Genomic DNA, 17,173 nt, shown 5'->3' on the forward strand with positions numbered 1-17,173 from the left:
ATTCATGAGGGAAAAGGGTTTGTATATAAGTTCTCCCCTATCTACATTTGAATGAGGAAATAAGCCTCTTATGCATTTACTCATACATATTTATGAATATACCTATGAACTGCTCTATTGAAACTTTAACCCTCTTGAAGCACAAATACAGAGTATATTTCATGCAAATGAGAGGTTTACCCATTAATGTTTTCCTAAACTCTAACTGTAATCATTTTGGCCCGCTTTCCTTGTTTACTCTCCTCAAAGCAGACTAAGTAACTGCACAGACTAGTCATAATAGCTGATTCCTCCAAGGTTGCAGATAGAACTTTTCTATTCATCTGATGGTTCATTAAATGCTAGGGAAATCTTTTAGGGAGAGTCTGACAACTTTCTGGACAAACGTTAGTCCAGTTGGCTGAGGAATTGTGTTACTGTGAATTTGTATTCTTTAGTATAAGATATTTATTAGTATATATGTATAAATGATCCATGATTTATACATTTAAATTCATGTACAAAACAAAAGATAAGAGTTCTGAAATAAAATCAGCTTTTTATTAGTGAAATTTATATCAGCGTTTAACAACATAAGCACCTTAGTGTAGCTTGTGATTCAACAGGATACATCAATGACTCAATCACCCACCTGCACAGACACCTCCACCCAGCCCATGATAATGTTAACATTAATTAAATCCCAGTCTAAATCTCATGCTTACCAATCTTAAAAAGTCAAGTATAAATTGCAAGTATCTCAAAACACTGTTTTTTTTAGTAAAATCACTAAACACAAAGATTCATAATCCATTATCCCCCTTTTCCCTTTAGAAAAAGCAATGTTATTGTTCTGTGTGATGGGCAATGTCCAAGACAGAATTCCCTCGGGGCAGATAAGGTGACCTTTGACCTCGCAGACTCCTGGCTGCAGCAGCACAACATCAGCAGAACTGGGAGGTGAAGACATTAAGGCTCAGTAAAATATAACATCATCAGTACACTTTGATTACTAACACTGTATCAGTGGCTAACTTAATTAGGTCCATGTTCCTGTCAGCATACAGCAAGGCTGATAAAAAATGACAAATGTAACATGTAACAGTATAATAGTGTTACATTATAACCGCTACTGTACAATGCAAACATTTAACAATACATTGTAACAATGAATAGTAACAATGTAAACGTGTTACAATACAATAATGTCAACATGAGACAATATAAACACGTTACAATTTAAAATACTGTCTCGATATAACAATCTAACCCCAACGTCCAAGGGGAGAACATACCTTCCAGCGATTTCCACACTCGTTACACAGCACAAAGGTGGTCATGGGCTCATCAGCACTGCGGGTCTGGACCTGCACACACGAACACACGCACACACGCACGCACGCACACGGTTTTAGGGTTTCAGAGTGTTGACCTGGCTGTGAGCAGGTGGAGCCGGCAGGTAGATGGACCCACCTGGTTGTAGGTGCAGTTCTTCTTCCGGCACTTTCCGCACTGCAGAAGGTCGGTGGAGGTGCCTCCTGTCTTGGCCATCTGGTGCTCCCTGATGGCCTCCTGGGTCAGCACGTTCCTCAGCTGTTTCAACTCATCACTGGCCATCTCCTGCACACAGAGAGGGAGAAGGGGAGAGGGGAGGAGGAGGAGAGGGGAGGAGGAGGAGAGGGGAGAAGAGGGGAGGAGGAGGAGGAGGAGGAGAGGGGAGGAGGAGAGGGGAGCAGTTGAGAAGGGAGGGGTTGAGAGGGGAGGAGGAGAAGGAGAGAAGGTGATAGAAGAGAAGGACAGAATGAGGAGAGACAGGAAAGAGAAGTAAAGAAAGAGAAGAAGAGAAGAAGGGGGCAGAGAGAAGACATTCTTCATCTAAAAGTGAGTGTGTGGGTGTGTAAATGTGTGTAAGTAAGTGTGTGGGTGTTTGAGTAAGTGAGTTTGAGTAAGTTACTGTCTGTATGTGAGTGTGGGACCCCAATAGTGTGGTCATGTGTTGTGTACCATGAGTAAGTGTGTGTAAGTGTGTGTGTGTGTGTGTGTGTGTAGGTGAGTGTGTGTCTGTAGAGTGTGTTGTGTGTGTAGGAGTGTGTGTTAGTGTGTGTGTGTGTGTGTCAGGCTATCAGCCAGGATGCTTTACCTCGGCAGTCATGACAGCTGTGTAAGTGAGTGTGTAAGTGAGTGTGTAAGTGAGTGTGTAAGTGAGTGTGTAAGTGAGTGTGTAAGTGAGTGTGTAAAAAGTATTCACCCCCTTGGATGTTTTCCCTTTTTTTTGCTTTTATACATGAAATCATGTTCCATATAATTTGGCTTTTTTGACAAAAAATAAATTTAAAAAAAGCTTCTTTCATGTCAAAGTGAAAACAGATTTTTACAAACTAATTTCAATAAATTAAAAATATAAAGTGTAAAATAAGTGTTTGTATAATCTTTCACCCCCTTAAAGTTACTGACATAATTCAACAGAGTTCCAACTAGTTGAGCCAGCAGTGTAACAATCAGTGAAATGGAGATCACCTGAGTACAGTTGATGTGTGTCAAGTGATTGTAGTATAAAAACACCTGTGTCTGGGAAATCCAGTCTGTGGTTCATCAGTATTCCTACTACAATTGCAACATGAAGACAAAAGAACACTCAAAGAAAAGATCATTGTAAAGTATAAGTAAGGAGATGGCTACAAAAGGATTTCCAAGACACCTAGGACCTCTCTGAAGGAGTTAAAAGCTTCAGTGGCTCAGAGGGGGGAGACTGGACATACAACTGTTGCCCGGGTTCTTCACCAGTCGAAGCTGTATGAGTGGCAAAGAGAAAGCCACTGTTGAAAAAAGCTCATATGAAATCTCGCCTGAAATTCGCCCAAAGGCATGTGGGAGACTCAGTATCGCCAAATCCTGGAGGATAATCTGACTCAGTCTGCAAGAGAACTACAACTTGGGAGTTATTTTCCAGGAAGACAATGACCCAAAGCATACAGCAAAAGCTACACAGAAATGGTTCAAAGACAACAAGGTGAATGTTCTGGAGTGGCCAAGTCAAAGCCCAGATCTCAGTCCAATCGAGAATTTGTGGCTGGACTTGAAAAGAGCTGTTCACACCCCCGAGCAACCTGACAGAGCTTGAGCTGTTTTGCAAGGAAGAATGGAGGAACATTGCAGTGTGCTGTGATTGAGACATGTCCACACACTCAGTGCTGTGATTGAGACATGTCCACACACTCAGTGCTGTGACTGAGACATGTCCACACACTCAGTGCTGTGATTGAGACATGTCCACACACTCAGTGCTGTGACTGAGACATGTCCACACACTCAGTGCTGTGATTGAGACATGTCCACACACTCAGTGCTGTGATTGAGACATGTCCACACACTCAGTGCTGTGATTGAGACATGTCCACACACTCAGTGCTGTGACTGAGACATGTCCACACACTCAGTGCTGTGATTGAGACATGTCCACACACTCAGTGCTGTGATTGAGACATGTCCACACACTCAGTGCTGTGATTGAGACATGTCCACACACTCAGTGCTGTGATTGAGACATGTCCACACACTCAGTGCTGTGACTGAGACATGTCCACACACTCAGTGCTGTGATTGCAGCCAAATGTGCATCTACTAAATACTAACCTGAAGGGGGTGAATATGTATGCAATCATCTACTTTACCTTCTATATTATAAATAAATTGACATTATTTTGTAAAAATCTGTTTTGACTTATTTCGTTTTTATGTGCAAATTCTTGTCAAAAATGCCTAATTATATTGACCATGATTTCATGTATAATAGCAACAAAAGGGTGAAACATCCAAGGGTGGTGAATACTTTTTATAGGCAATGTGAGTGTGTGCGTGTGTAAGTGGGTGTGTGCGTGCGTAAGTGAGTGTGTGCGTGCGTAAGTGGGTGTGTGCGTGCGTAAGTGAGTGTGTGCGTGCGTAAGTGAGTGTGTGCGTAAGTGAGTGTGTGCGTGTGTAAGTGAGTGTGTGCGTGCGTAAGTGAGTGTGTGCGTGCGTAAGTGAGTGTGTGCGTGCGTAAGTGGGTGTGTGCGTGCGTAAGTGAGTGTGTGCGTGCGTAAGTGGGTGCGTGCGTGTGTAAGTGGGTGCGTGCGTGTGTAAGTGGGTGCGTGCGTGTGTAAGTGGGTGTGTGCGTGTGTAAGTGAGTGTGTGCGTGCCAGGATGCTCTACCTCGGCAGTCATGACAGCGAAGCGGCTCAGCTCGATGCCTCCTGCCAGAACGTTCCTCCGCAGACCCGGGTTCTTGGGGTCCTTCAGGTTGCTGATGCGGCTGCGGACCCTGTTCTTGTACTTCATGTCCGTGGCTCGGTTCTCCTGGTAGATATGTGAGCGCAGGGAGTCAAGGAAGCGCACAGAGACATCTGGCGTCAGGAACCATCGCTCATACGCAGGGGCCCATCTGCTGGGGTTACGGTCCACAGAGTAGATACGTGATGTTGTTGTTGCACTGTGTCTGGTAAAACTGTAGACAGGGCCTTGGCACAAACTACTGAAATATTGTTAGAACGGGGCATTTGAGGTTCTTGATTATCTGCTGTGCTTAATACACTAATACTATTTGTACATTTAATCTAATGTAAATGTCAAGAAGTTCAAACTGAAGGCCGTTTAATTTGCGGAAAGGGCAGACTGTTTCAAAGGATATGGTCTTCCATCTCTGCAGCCATGGCATCACAGTTCGTCCCAAATTCTTTGTAGTTATCTAAGGAGACGAAGGCAAGAATAATGACATTCTTAAAAACTCTCCACAGAGCTATCAACCGTGTCTAAAGAGCTGTATACTGTCTCCAGTCTCTACGGAGCTGTCTCCAGTCTCTACGGAGCTGTCTCCATGTCTCTACAGAGCTGTCTCCATGTCTCTACAGAGCTGTCTCCTGTCTCTACAGAGCTGTCTCCTGTCTACAGAGCTGTCTCCATGTCTCTACAGAGCTGTCTACTGTATCCATGTCTCTACAGAGCTGTCTATGTCTCTACAGAGCTGTCTCCTGTCTTTACAGAGATGTCTCTATGTCTCTACAGAGCTGTCTCCTGTCTTTACAGAGATGTCTCCATGTCTCCACAGAGCTGTCTCCATTTCTCTACAGAGCTGTCTCCATGTCTCTACAGAGCTGTCTACAGAGCTGTCTCCACAGAGCTGTCTCCATTTCTCTACAGAGCTGTCTCCATGTCTCTACAGAGCTGTCTCCTGTCTCTACAGAGCTGTCTCCTGTCTACAGAGCTGTCTCCTGTCTCTACAGAGCTGTCTCCTGTCTCTACAGAGCTGTCTCCATGTCTCCACAGAGCTGTCTCATGTCTCTACAGAGCTGTCTCCATTTCTCCACAGAGCTGTCTCCATGTCTCCACAGAGCTGTCTCCATGTCTCTACAGAGCTGTCTCCTGTCTCTACAGAGCTGTCTCCTGTCTACAGAGCTGTCTCCATGTCTCTACAGAGCTGTCTACTGTATCCATGTCTCTACAGAGCTGTCTATGTCTCTACAGAGCTGTCTCCTGTCTTTACAGAGATGTCTCTATGTCTCTACAGAGCTGTCTCCTGTCTTTACAGAGATGTCTCCATGTCTCCACAGAGCTGTCTCCATTTCTCTACAGAGCTGTCTCCATGTCTCTACAGAGCTGTCTCCTGTCTACAGAGCTGTCTCCACAGAGCTGTCTCCATTTCTCTACAGAGCTGTCTCCATGTCTCTACAGAGCTGTCTCCTGTCTCTACAGAGCTGTCTCCTGTCTACAGAGCTGTCTCCTGTCTCTACAGAGCTGTCTCCTGTCTCTACAGAGCTGTCTCCATTTCTCCACAGAGCTGTCTCCATGTCTCCACAGAGCTGTCTCATGTCTCTACAGAGCTGTCTCCATTTCTCCACAGAGCTGTCTCCATGTCTCCACAGAGCTGTCTCCTGTCTCTACAGAGCTGTCTCCATTTCTCTACAGAGCTGTCTCCATGTCTCTACAGAGCTGTCTCCTGTCTCTACAGAGCTGTCTCCATTTCTCTACAGAGCTGTCTCCTGGTGTCTGTCTGCCCACCGTCTGTACGCAGCGCAGCTGCCAGCATCTCGATGCACTTGTCCCTGACGGAGTCCCCCGTGGCCAGGCGAGGGGACAGCGGACCCCCTGCCGAGCTGAAGGAGGGAGACATGGGGCTGGTCGGGGTGGTGGGGGACCTGGGGGTGTCTGGTTTTACTCTCCTGGGTAGCAGACACGGGAAACGGGAGACACAAAATGATATAATTGGCGTGTCATTTCGAAGTCAATGACGGGTGTCTGGCTGTGTTTTGTCTGTGTAGTTCACGACACACCATTCAGAGAAAATGCATTTTTGGTGATGTTATGGATTTACCGTTCGATACTGTCGGTGGAGGCCTTCCTCTGCAGAGTGGTGGAGGGGGAGGACTTGGAGCCATGCGACTCCCTTCTGGAAGTCATTAAATACTATTACCCCTAATGGACCCCATCAGGTAGCGCACATGGAACAGTCTGGATGGGATCAACAGTACAGATCAATGAGGAAGAAGGGGAAAGATGGCTTCCTCGCAGGCCTACCTGTCACCAGAGAGCTTCTTAGCCGGTGGGGATACGGCTTTCTTGGAGTCAGTAGACTCCCTCCTGAAATAACAAAATGTCGCCGGAGATTTGGATTGAGATGGATGTCGCCTGACCGCCCTTGACACGTTGAAAGTTGAGATACACAGGAAGTGTTTTGGGGAGTCGTGCCGGCAACAAAAGGTATTCCAAGGCTAGATACAAGCTTTACCTGTCTGGTTTGGAGTCCGATGAATGTCTTTTGACTGGATGTCCAGGCCTGGAGTCCGTCGAGTCCTTCCTACAAACACAGATGTGAACGTTAGCCGAGGCACTGAGATTCGTAGACACAAACTAGAGACTTCCCACAATGCAGTCTGTCTCTGCTTCTGCGGACCTGTCTTTGTCTTTCTTGCCGTCCACAATCGACCGTTTAGGAGCTTGTGGTTTAGATTCAGATGAGTCGTTTCTGAAAGGCGGGAAATATCAGTTTGCCACTTGTTTCACCACAGAACAGGCATTGGGCGATTCATGCACAGGCCGCCACCGAAAGGAGGCCTGTGATAGGGTGAACACAGAAACACGCTGCCCTATGAGAAGCTGTTAAGTAGAAAGTATGTTTGACCCTCACTGGCTCCAATAAACAATACTGATATCATTACTGAGCACAGCTGTGGAATACGCATGCACAGTATCTGTCAGTTGGCATGCTTCTCTCACTCTCCAACCTTTCTTTCTTAGCTTCCACAGACGATACTTTGGGTGCTTTGCTCTCTGATGAGTTTTTCCTGCAAAAGGAAAAGATGTTGAAAACTCCTGCCGGCTGCACCTCAGGTCATCATCCGATTTTTTTACTAGATGATACAGTGGGTATGCCAGGTCCTAACAGCGTGACACACCTGTCGTGTTTCACGTGGTCACACGGGCTCTTCTGAGAAACGGGTCTGGAATCGGACGTCTCCTTTCTGGGAGGTAAACAACGAGAGAACGGCCGTTTAAAAAACGTCGAAGGAAAACAAACTAGATCTAACCACATTTTGGAATTGTGATGCATTCCCAGAACGAGCATTTCCTGTGATTCTCTCAAGTACAGAGCACCCTACGATGTCACATCCTGCCCTGACCTCTCCTTCTTTCCGTCCACCGACAGGCGCTTCGTGGGGGGTGGGGGGTGGAGATGAAGAGGAAGAGGAGCGAAAGGAGCATTGGGGTCCGGGGGCCCTTTCCTAAACGGAAGATTGGAATCGCAGGTGTCACAATCGCTCCACAGCAGGAAACACACAAGCTTCAAGTGCTCTGCCGTTCTGTACACAGAAACATTATGAAACATAAACTGCTCCCTCATGGAGTTCTTGCTGCTTCTTCTGCTGTCGTGGACACAGTAACTACACAGAAACACTGCTCCCTCACAGAGTTCTTGAGCTCTGCTGTCGTCTACACAGTAACTACACAGAAACACGGATCCCTCATAAAAAACGGAATCACATTTCAAAGCAGACGCTGCCTCTGTGGTTAATGAGGATCAGAAGACAAGCAAAGTCTGACCTCTCCTTCCTGACCTCCAGCACGCAGGAGGGCTTAGGTGGAGGATGAAGGTGAAGAGGAAGAGGGGAAAGCGGGGCGTTGGGGTCCGGAGCTTTCTTCCTGAATGGAACATCCAAAGTTTGAACAAACACAGACAAAAAAGCTTGTCAGCTTCTACAGCACGAACGGCCTGAAGTCTGACAGGAAGTATCGGTGCATTTTAATGACATCATCAGCAAACTAGAGTGATTCGTTCGTTTGGGCACTGCTTGGATGCAGACTGGTGCAGGTCGTTTGTTATGTGGTTGGGAGGGTTCCAACCAAAACAGATGGTCATGCAGACATGCGATGTTTGCTTCCTGTGTTCCACATGACAGCCAGAACATCAAACAGACACAGTAATCTGATCTGTTGTTATGCGCCTGGTGCCCCTACGATCTCTGAGTAGACGAACGTAACCTCACAACCACCACTCACAAACGTTCATCCATCTTTTCACACAAAGCACTGCTTCTGACCTCTCCTTCTTCACCTCCAGAGAAGGCCGTCTGGGCGGAGGAGAGGTGGACTTGGGGGGGCGCGCACGGGGAGGACGGGAGGAGGGCAGAGAGTCCGTGGAGTCCTTCCTAAGCAGACATCACAGTACTTCAGACGGTGAACACCACGCCACACCACACAGGCAGACCTAAGCCACTGGCGAATGCAACACATGACCGACCGTATCACCCCATGCACCATGCACCATCAGACCGCTGGCGGCTCTGTCACGCTGACTTCCTGTGGCGGCGAGTCATTGAAATATTCAGGTTATGCCGCAGTCCGACCCAGTTCTGGCATATGAAGTTACAACCGTGGCATTGAAAGGAGGTCTACGGGGTTAGGAGTCACATGCAGGGGACAGCACAGTGCAAATCCGCCCTGACCTCTCTCTGGTCACCTCCACGGACGGACGTTTGACCGGAGGAAGAGGGCGAGGGGGATGGGGGGTCCGGGGAGGAGAGGGGTACCGGGAGGGGTACAGAATGTTCCCATCCAACACACTTCTCCTGCAAGGGGGGAGACAAGATATCCATTGAAGGTCTGGCACCGGGTCTCAACTGTAATCAGGTTCAACACTTGTGACCTAGGCCACCCGTGTCACCTCTCACCTCTCAAACACCCATTTGTGGTTGTCGGCGGGTCTCTCTTTGGGTGTCTCGTGCGAGCGTCTCTCGTTCCTGCACGCCTCCGCGTGTCTCTCTCTCCGCTCGTCCTCGGAACCTCTGTCTTTTCTGGGTTCTTCCGGACACCTGTCCTTGTGTTCCTCTGACGGGCGGGCCGTCTTGGTTTCCTGCTCGTGTCGGTTGTTGTGATGGTCTTGAATGTGTCCCTCCTTCCTCAGCGCCTCCGTACGTCTCTCTTTCCCCGTGTCGGCAGGGTCCCTGTGCCTGTTCTCTTCTGCGTGTCTCTCTTGTGGATGTTTCCCGGTTCTGGAAGTTTCTAGCGGCCCGTCGTTCTGGGGCCGAGTTGGAGGCCTCTCCCTCTTCCGTTCTCCCCCGGCCTGCTTGTCCTTCTTCTGGTAGTTTTCGCGCTTGTCTCTTCCAGGTGTGTCTGGGTCTTTTATATCAGGCTCCGAGTCTGACCTCGGTTCGATTCCGGGTCTCCTGTGACTGAGACAGAAGAGCAGGGCTGGCCACAACACAAACTCTGCTGTTGCTCTCTCACTCGTCTTGTCTTTAGGCAGACATGCGTGTAGAATGCGTGACTCAAACCTTTTCACTTTCACTTTGTGTTGTTTCCTTCTATGAACCTGTTTTGTGTGTGTGTGTTTGCTATCTCAGTGTGTAGGTGGATGTGTGTGTGTGTGTATTTGTTATCTCACTGTGTAGGTGGATGTGTGTTTGTTATCGCAATACGCACTTTCAAGAAACTGTGTCTCCCTTTCTAGAAAACAACCCACCTGGTGTCTCTATCAAAAGGGGAATGGACCGGAGACCCGGGTTGTTTGCTGGTTTCAACCCCGTTCTTCATCTCAGTGGGGCTCTGGGCATCTGCAAGACATTCAGAACGGGGTCCGTGATCCACACCACACACTGTACCGTCCAAAGCCGAAATACTGAAGTGATCCTTAACACTCGTGGACTTACCCAGAAGTCTCTTCCAGTCTTTGATGAGTAGCTTAGCCAGGGTTACCACTTCCTCATCGGTGCAGTGCTTCCTGATGCCGTTCACAGACATTCCAATCCTGGTTTCCTAAGTGTTCATTCGGTTAGAGGGATAGAAGGAACGTGTTTGTGATTGAAAGTTATCTGAAATAACTCAACTTGTTCATTCACTCTTCGGCGGGCATTGAACTGAAAGCTGACGGCTCACTGTGTATTTAGATTTAATCTAAATTGGGTTTATTTGGCTGATGGACATTGAGAATGTGGACACTGGTTCAGTAGATGTGCTACAAGGTACCTTACCTGCAAGTTTTACTCACAAAAACAGGCTGTTATTCAAATAAACAATAACACAAATGCTGAGAATAAAACACTAATAATAGTATTGGAATGTTACAGTTATCCCTTTTCTTTTTCTCTTTTTTGTGTGCAATATCTCTTTCCGTGGTTGAGTAGGTATTACCTGCAGGAGTTTAAGCGTCATGTTAAAACTCCTTAGCTCTTTCAGCAGATCCAAAGCGCCATCCTGTTCATAAAAGACAACAGTCAGAAACAGCTGGGATGGTGGTAATATAGGTCACTTCAGCTGTCTATACACACTTACAAGGTGATAGTTTTGGGACAGTAAGTTAAGTGTCAATGTGGACAGGCCAACATTAATGGGATGGGGCTTGACTTAAAGCTTGTAAGACTGTTGCATTTTCGGCGCACGACTGTAATGTGTATAAATCCGCCAAAACTGTTCATGACGACAACTGCGCATGGCCAACTAACAACAAACAGTCCCGCTCGACACCACTGTGTTGACCTTGCGCTATCCACTATAACCATAACATTCTCTTGAACTCGCAGAAATACAATGAGAGTGAATGCATGAAGTGGCCTAAACGCTACGTAAGTTACTGTAATGTCACATCGTCGCCAACTCCTTGAAAGCAAGTTTGCGCTGTAAGCAAGATCTAACCAATCCCCTGCCAAACACCTGTTACGGATTTATTGAACGCTCAAGTACTTATGTCAGAACTGTGTGCAACTCTTTCTAAATAATAACTTTACGATTTAAGTTCACAAAGAATTTTAAAACTGGAAAGATTAAAATATATATACTGAATAAGCGTGCATTGCCTACTCCATTTTCATAGACAGCCCTATAGGCCTGCAGCACGCGGTGACAGAAAATCAACCGACAGAAAGGTGTCAAAATACATTCTCACCGTGTTGTTTCTAGACACCATCTTGTCCAGTTTTTTAGCAATTCGAATTAGATCCTCCTCTCGCATCATAACGGCATGAATCAAACGTGCAGATGTAAATCACTTTGAACGTTGTATATCATTCAAATAAATGAAACGTGCGAAGTTTTGATCCTTCATACATCGGATTTTACGCTACGGTGCAGTCCAGTGTCCACTCGGTTAAGGGGCGTGTCCTGGGCAGAAAGACGGTCGGATCGTCTGACCATCTGGTCAACATGACACATGACAACTCCTAATTTTAGAAGTTGCTATGGGGCTGATACCAATATCGTATTTAAATAAACATATTACCGTGCAAACGGAACTCGTTATATATTGATAGCGGTCCCCGTTCTACATTTAGTTTTTGCGGTAGTTAGGCTACTTCTCCATTTACACACGCACGTTTAAACACGTTCACCCGCCCCCTATACACACACTTACAATAGGAGACGAGCCTTTAGCCTACATTAATTCGTAGCCCTTGGCAAAACTAGGTTAGAAGTCAATATTTAATTTCTCAAAATCGAAAGTGACAGCACCGAGGGGAGTAGAGTTCAAGAGAAGTGTCTTCTACAATGTAAGCTTTAAAGAAGCTGTTCAACATGTTATTTTGTTTCCGCAGCTGCGCCCTAAACCAGTTGAAAGCTCTGGAATTTATGGCACAGCAGCTGACAAGTGTTGAATGGGTAGGCTACCGTACAGTTGCATGCTAATAGTAGGTCTATTGGCTAAATGGGGACACACTGTAATTAGCAACAAAGGCGTAATTGATTCGCTGTACTTTAGTTGTATTCTTTCTGTTGCTTACACTTTTTGTACTCGCTGTTGGTGGGCAGTTTGTCATGTACAGGATTGCTTCAATGGTTTTCTGGTTGTTTATCCAGACGTAGTCCCCTCCAGTCTAGGACCACGTGGTGGCGCTAATGCTGCAGAGTAGAAGGTGACAGAAACACATTACCTATACAAACGTTGTATGACTGTGTGAAGAGCGTGAATGAGTGGGGAGTTGAAGGCGCGAGAGAGAAGGGTTTGGATGTGGTTTATCCTACACTGTATAATCAGAGTACAATTTAGACGTTTTCTGCATGTTTGAAAATATGACAGGCAGTGCCTCATTGCTTCACACACTACAGTAGCATTGAAGTGTTCATACATTTCCCCACACACCTTTTTGGAAATAGAAAATCTTCTGAAGTACAGTCCAGTACAAATACATAAAGCCTAAACCGGAAAAAAATCAAGAATTAAGACAATCTTGGTTGTTGATAGAAAATTGATTTGAAAATAGGAAGTGTTCGTGTGTTAAACGACACTAATGAGCTGTCTTCCCAGAGCGGTATTAGTTCCTCACCCAGGAGTTACCCAACAGGCCGAAGGAGCCAGCTCTCAGCCAATGTCTGGCCTTAATGGGAGTCTGTCGTGCAGTGATTGGCCGAGGGCCTGAGAAGTGGGCCAGTTCACCGAGAGGTAAGAAGGAAAAACAGCAGGAAGAGGAGCCAGGGATAAAGATCAGCCGCCATGTAACGTCTTACACTACAAACAGCTCCTGTCTTTCCCCTGGGCACTGGGCCGTTACTGGAGCTGGGGTGGGGGGCCTAACTCACCCTGGCCCTAACTCCCAAGAACTCTGCCTTCACCCTGGCCCTAACTCCCAAGAACTCTATCTTCACCCTGGCCCTAACTCGATAGAACTCTGCCTTCACCCTGGCCCTAACTCCCAAGAACTCTGCCTTCACCCTGGCCCTAACTCCCAAGAACTCTGCCTTCACCCTGGCCCTAACTCCCAAGAACTCTGCCTTCACCCTGGCCCTAACTCCCAAGAACTCTGCCTTCACCCTGGCCCTAACTCCCAAGAACTCTGCCTTCACCCTGGCCCTAACTCCCAAGAACTCTGCCTTCACCCTGGCCCTAACTCCCAAGAACTCTGCCTTCACCCTGTCCCTAACTCCCGAGAACTCTGTCTTCACCCTGGCCCTAACTCCCAAGAACTCTATCTTCACCCTGGCCCTAACTCCCAAGAACTCTATCTTCACCCTGGCCCTAACTCCCAAGAACTCTATCTTCACCCTGGCCCTAACTCCCGAGAACTCTGTCTTCACCCTGGCCCTAACTCCCAAGAACTCTATCTTCACCCTGGCCCTAACTCCCAAGAACTCTATCTTCACCCTGGCCCTAACTCCCGAGAACTCTGTCTTCACCCTGGCCCTAACTCCCGAGAACTCTGCCTTCACCCTGGCCCTAACTCCCAAGAACTCTGCCTTCACCCTGGCCCTAACTCCCGAGAACTCTGCCTTCACCCTGGCCCTAACTCCCAAGAACTCTGCCTTCACCCTGGCCCTAACTCCCAAGAACTCTGCCTTCACCCTGGCCCTAACTCCCAAGAACTCTGCCTTCACCCCAAATACCCTCTCCGGGATCTTCTGTTCCCATGGTTACACTACACCGGATGTGAATTCCAGAATTCCCATACGTTTTGAAGTGCTGAATTACACCAGATCCTTGGCGTTGGGTTTGCAGCTCTGTCATTAGCCTCTCTGGCCCGAAACCACATGAAGCCTCATCCTGTCTCAGCTCGTGACAGCGGGTAGAAAGTCAAGTCTGCCACAACGGGTCTGGCCTCTGGAGCCATGCCTCTCTGGAGCCATGCCTCTCTGGAGCCATGCCTCTCTGGAGGCAGAAGAAAGCCGTCCCACTCCTTGACATTAAGTGGTGCCCTCTCTGCTGTGTTCTTTTGCAATTGAAGAGGTAAGCCGATACGGTCAGTCTACCAGAATACATCCAGCAGCTATCATCCACTCAACCTCCCCCTTTTTCACCACATGCACCTCTCCCTGGCACGGGTGTCTTTGCCAGTCTGGGAAAAGAGACGCCAGGCCCGGGCAATTAGGGCAATGCTTGGATGACGACAGCCCAGAAAATGAATGATTTCACTCCAAATGTATTCTTTTTTTCTTTCTTAAGGCTTTGTCTGTAACTGCTGAGGGAGAGGAAGAGAACCTGAAATAGGACCCTCTTGAGTGGCAGGTTGGAATTGTCTTGGACGTTCACGTCCTCTTTTGGGGTTATGAGCAGAGGCGCCGATACCGTGGGTGCTCCAGAGCTCCAGCACCCACGGAAAATACTGAGCACCCACGTACATACTAGCCTAGATCTGAGCACCCACGTAGATACTAGTGTAGATACTTTTTTTTTTTTTTAAAGGGCGTGCGCCCGTGAGCACCCACGGAGGAAAACATAAATCGGCGCCTATGGTTATGAGGTCATCTGAACTTGTGCGGGTGGTGGTGCTGGCCGTCTCCTAAAAATGACTGGTTCTCAGTAGTTTGGTCCTGAAAAGGCTTTGGTTCTGGTGAGCAGGATCGGACCACCCACACAGTCATGAACTCGGGGGACTAGCCTCACCTGTTTCCAGTCGGTGCATCCCACCAATAAAATCACTCTTATACACAAACACGCACATTGACTGTACACACCCAGGCGCCCACACACAGTTCCTGGCAACACTTTCTTAGTCTCTCTTTCAAACTCTACTCCTGCGAGGTAGGCCTCAACAACCAGGGTTCACACAAGCTTGAAGGTGATGTACACAGAAACTGCATAATGTTTTGAGGCTATCTACATCCAGTTGTTAGGCTATCTCCATGCAGTTCTGAGGCTATCTGTAGGTTATCTAAATCCCTGAACTTGGAGATAGACTTAGTAGGGTGAATTTGGGTAATCAATGTCTAGTCCACAGAGCTTTGACTCTAGGTTTAGCATGGATGTTATGTGACTGAAATCACAAAACGTGATTGGTGTGGTGTCACAGAAAGGGTCAGGACACCAGATAGTCGGGAAGCTCCGATGAGAAAATGCATGCAAAACATGTCCCAGATTACCCAAATTCACCCTACTTGGGAAGAAGAAAATGCCAGTCAATTCCCAAGACTTAAAGTTCAATGGCTCATAGACAGCAGAAGGCAGGGAGGCTGGAAAGGAGCATGTGTACAGTTGTATTACAACCCTTGAGCAACCTTTAATTACACACTGACACGCTCGGCGTGGAGTCATTTCCATAGCATGTCTGCAAAAAGATCCTGTGGTTCTACACAAGCCTGCTATTTGATCTCCTGGCTCCCATCATCCCCTGCTCCCTCATCCGTGATCTCCATCGTCCCCTGCGCCCTCATCCCTGCTCATGCGCCTGCTTTCTGCTGACAGACCACGGAGATTGGAGGCCTCCTGCCTTTCAGACAGGCAGAGGGAGATGAGGCATCCTGCCTTTCAGACAGGCACAGGGAGATGAGGCCTCCTGCCTTTCAGACAGGCACAGGGAGATGAGGCCTCCTGCCTTTCAGACAGGCACAGGGAGATGAGGCATCCTGCCTTTCAGACAGGCAGAGGGAGATGAGGCATCCTGCCTTTCAGACAGGCACAGGGAGATGAGGCCTCCTGCCTTTCAGACAGGCAGAGGGAGATGCCTGCAAATGAAACCTAGTATCAGTGTCACGTTGATGATCAAGAAGCAGCTTCCGGAAAGCGTTCGTGTTTTTCTCCAGACCCCTCGAGGGGGTGAACGTCTAAGATGATAACCAACCACTGTTATCTTGTTGACGCATTCATCATCTGGTGTACGCGATGCGTGGTGTCTGATGCGTGGTGTCTGTGATGCATGGTGTCTGCAATGCGTGGTGTCTGTGATGCAGGGTGTCTGTGATGCGGGGTGTCTGTGATGCGGGGTGTCTGTGATGCGGGGTGTCTGTGATGCGTGGTGTCTGTGATGCGTGGTGTCTGTGATGCGTGGGGTCTGTGATGCAGGGTGTCTGTGATGCAGGGTGTCTGTGTTGCAGGGTGTCTGTGATGCGTGGTGTCTGTGATGCGTGGTGTCTGTGATGCCTGGGGTCTGTGATGCAGGGTGTCTGTGATGCAGGGTGTCTGTGATGCAGGGTGTCTGTGATGCGGGGTGTCTGTGATGCGTGGGGTCTGTGATGCGTGGGGTCTGTGATGCAGGGTGTCTGTGATGCAGGGTGTCTGTGATGCGGGGTGTCTGTGATGCGGGGTGTCTGTGATGCGTGGGGTCTGTGATGCGTGGTGTCTGTGATGCCTGGGGTCTGTGATGCAGGGTGTCTGTGATGCAGGGTGTCTGTGATGCAGGGTGTCTGTGATGCGGGGTGTCTGTGATGCGTGGGGTCTGTGATGCGTGGGGTCTGTGATGCAGGGTGTCTGTGATGCGGGGTGTCTGTGATGCGTGGTGTCTGTGATGCGTGGTGTCTGTGATGCGTGGGGTCTGTGATGCAGGGTGTCTGTGATGCAGGGTGTCTGTGATGCGGGGTGTCTGTGATGCGGGGTGTCTGTGATGCGTGGTGTCTGTGATGCGTGGTGTCTGTGATGCAGGGTGTCTGTGATGCGTGGTCTCTGTGATGCAGGGTGTCTGTGATGCAGGGTCTCTGTGATGCAGGGTGTCTGTGATGCAGGGTGTCTGTGATGTGTGGTGTCTGTGATGCAGGGTGTCTGTGATGCAGGGTGTCTGTGATGCGTGGTGTCTGTGATGCGTGGTGGTGTCTGTGATGCATGGTGGTGTCTGTGATGCAGGGTGTCTGTGATGCATGGTGTCTGTGATGCAGGTTATCTGTGATGCGTGGTGTCTGTGATGCGTGGTGTCTGTTTGTGAAGATGGTGTTTTCGTGTCAGCGCTGCTGTGGAGTAGCAACCTCACGATGGGTTGAGGTTACCCATCATCCTTTTCACTGTCTATATGAGAAAGTATCCATTACAGATGTACAG

At 48.2% G+C, this 17,173-nt stretch overlaps 1 protein-coding gene across 1 annotated transcript; it reads right to left on the reverse strand.

The window, feature by feature from the left end:
- Positions 1 to 526: 526 nt before the first annotated feature.
- tcea3 (transcription elongation factor A (SII), 3) lies at positions 527 to 11,825 on the reverse strand. Its single transcript, XM_067238211.1, has 21 exons — positions 11,387 to 11,825; positions 10,636 to 10,698; positions 10,155 to 10,260; positions 9,968 to 10,058; positions 9,177 to 9,677; positions 8,952 to 9,074; positions 8,547 to 8,654; positions 8,050 to 8,148; positions 7,629 to 7,730; positions 7,404 to 7,469; positions 7,233 to 7,292; positions 6,902 to 6,973; positions 6,737 to 6,805; positions 6,526 to 6,588; positions 6,323 to 6,397; positions 6,010 to 6,170; positions 4,638 to 4,699; positions 4,168 to 4,317; positions 1,453 to 1,599; positions 1,275 to 1,346; positions 527 to 932 (listed from the first exon to the last, which is right to left on the reverse strand). Exons 1-21 carry the CDS (start codon positions 11,453 to 11,455, stop codon positions 924 to 926), a joined length of 2,268 nt encoding a protein of 755 aa, XP_067094312.1. The 5' UTR covers positions 11,456 to 11,825; the 3' UTR covers positions 527 to 923.
- Positions 11,826 to 17,173: the final 5,348 nt, after the last annotated feature.

This window comes from Osmerus mordax, chromosome 6 (assembly GCF_038355195.1).
Source record: "Osmerus mordax isolate fOsmMor3 chromosome 6, fOsmMor3.pri, whole genome shotgun sequence".
Taxonomy (NCBI): Eukaryota; Metazoa; Chordata; class Actinopteri; order Osmeriformes; family Osmeridae; genus Osmerus; species Osmerus mordax.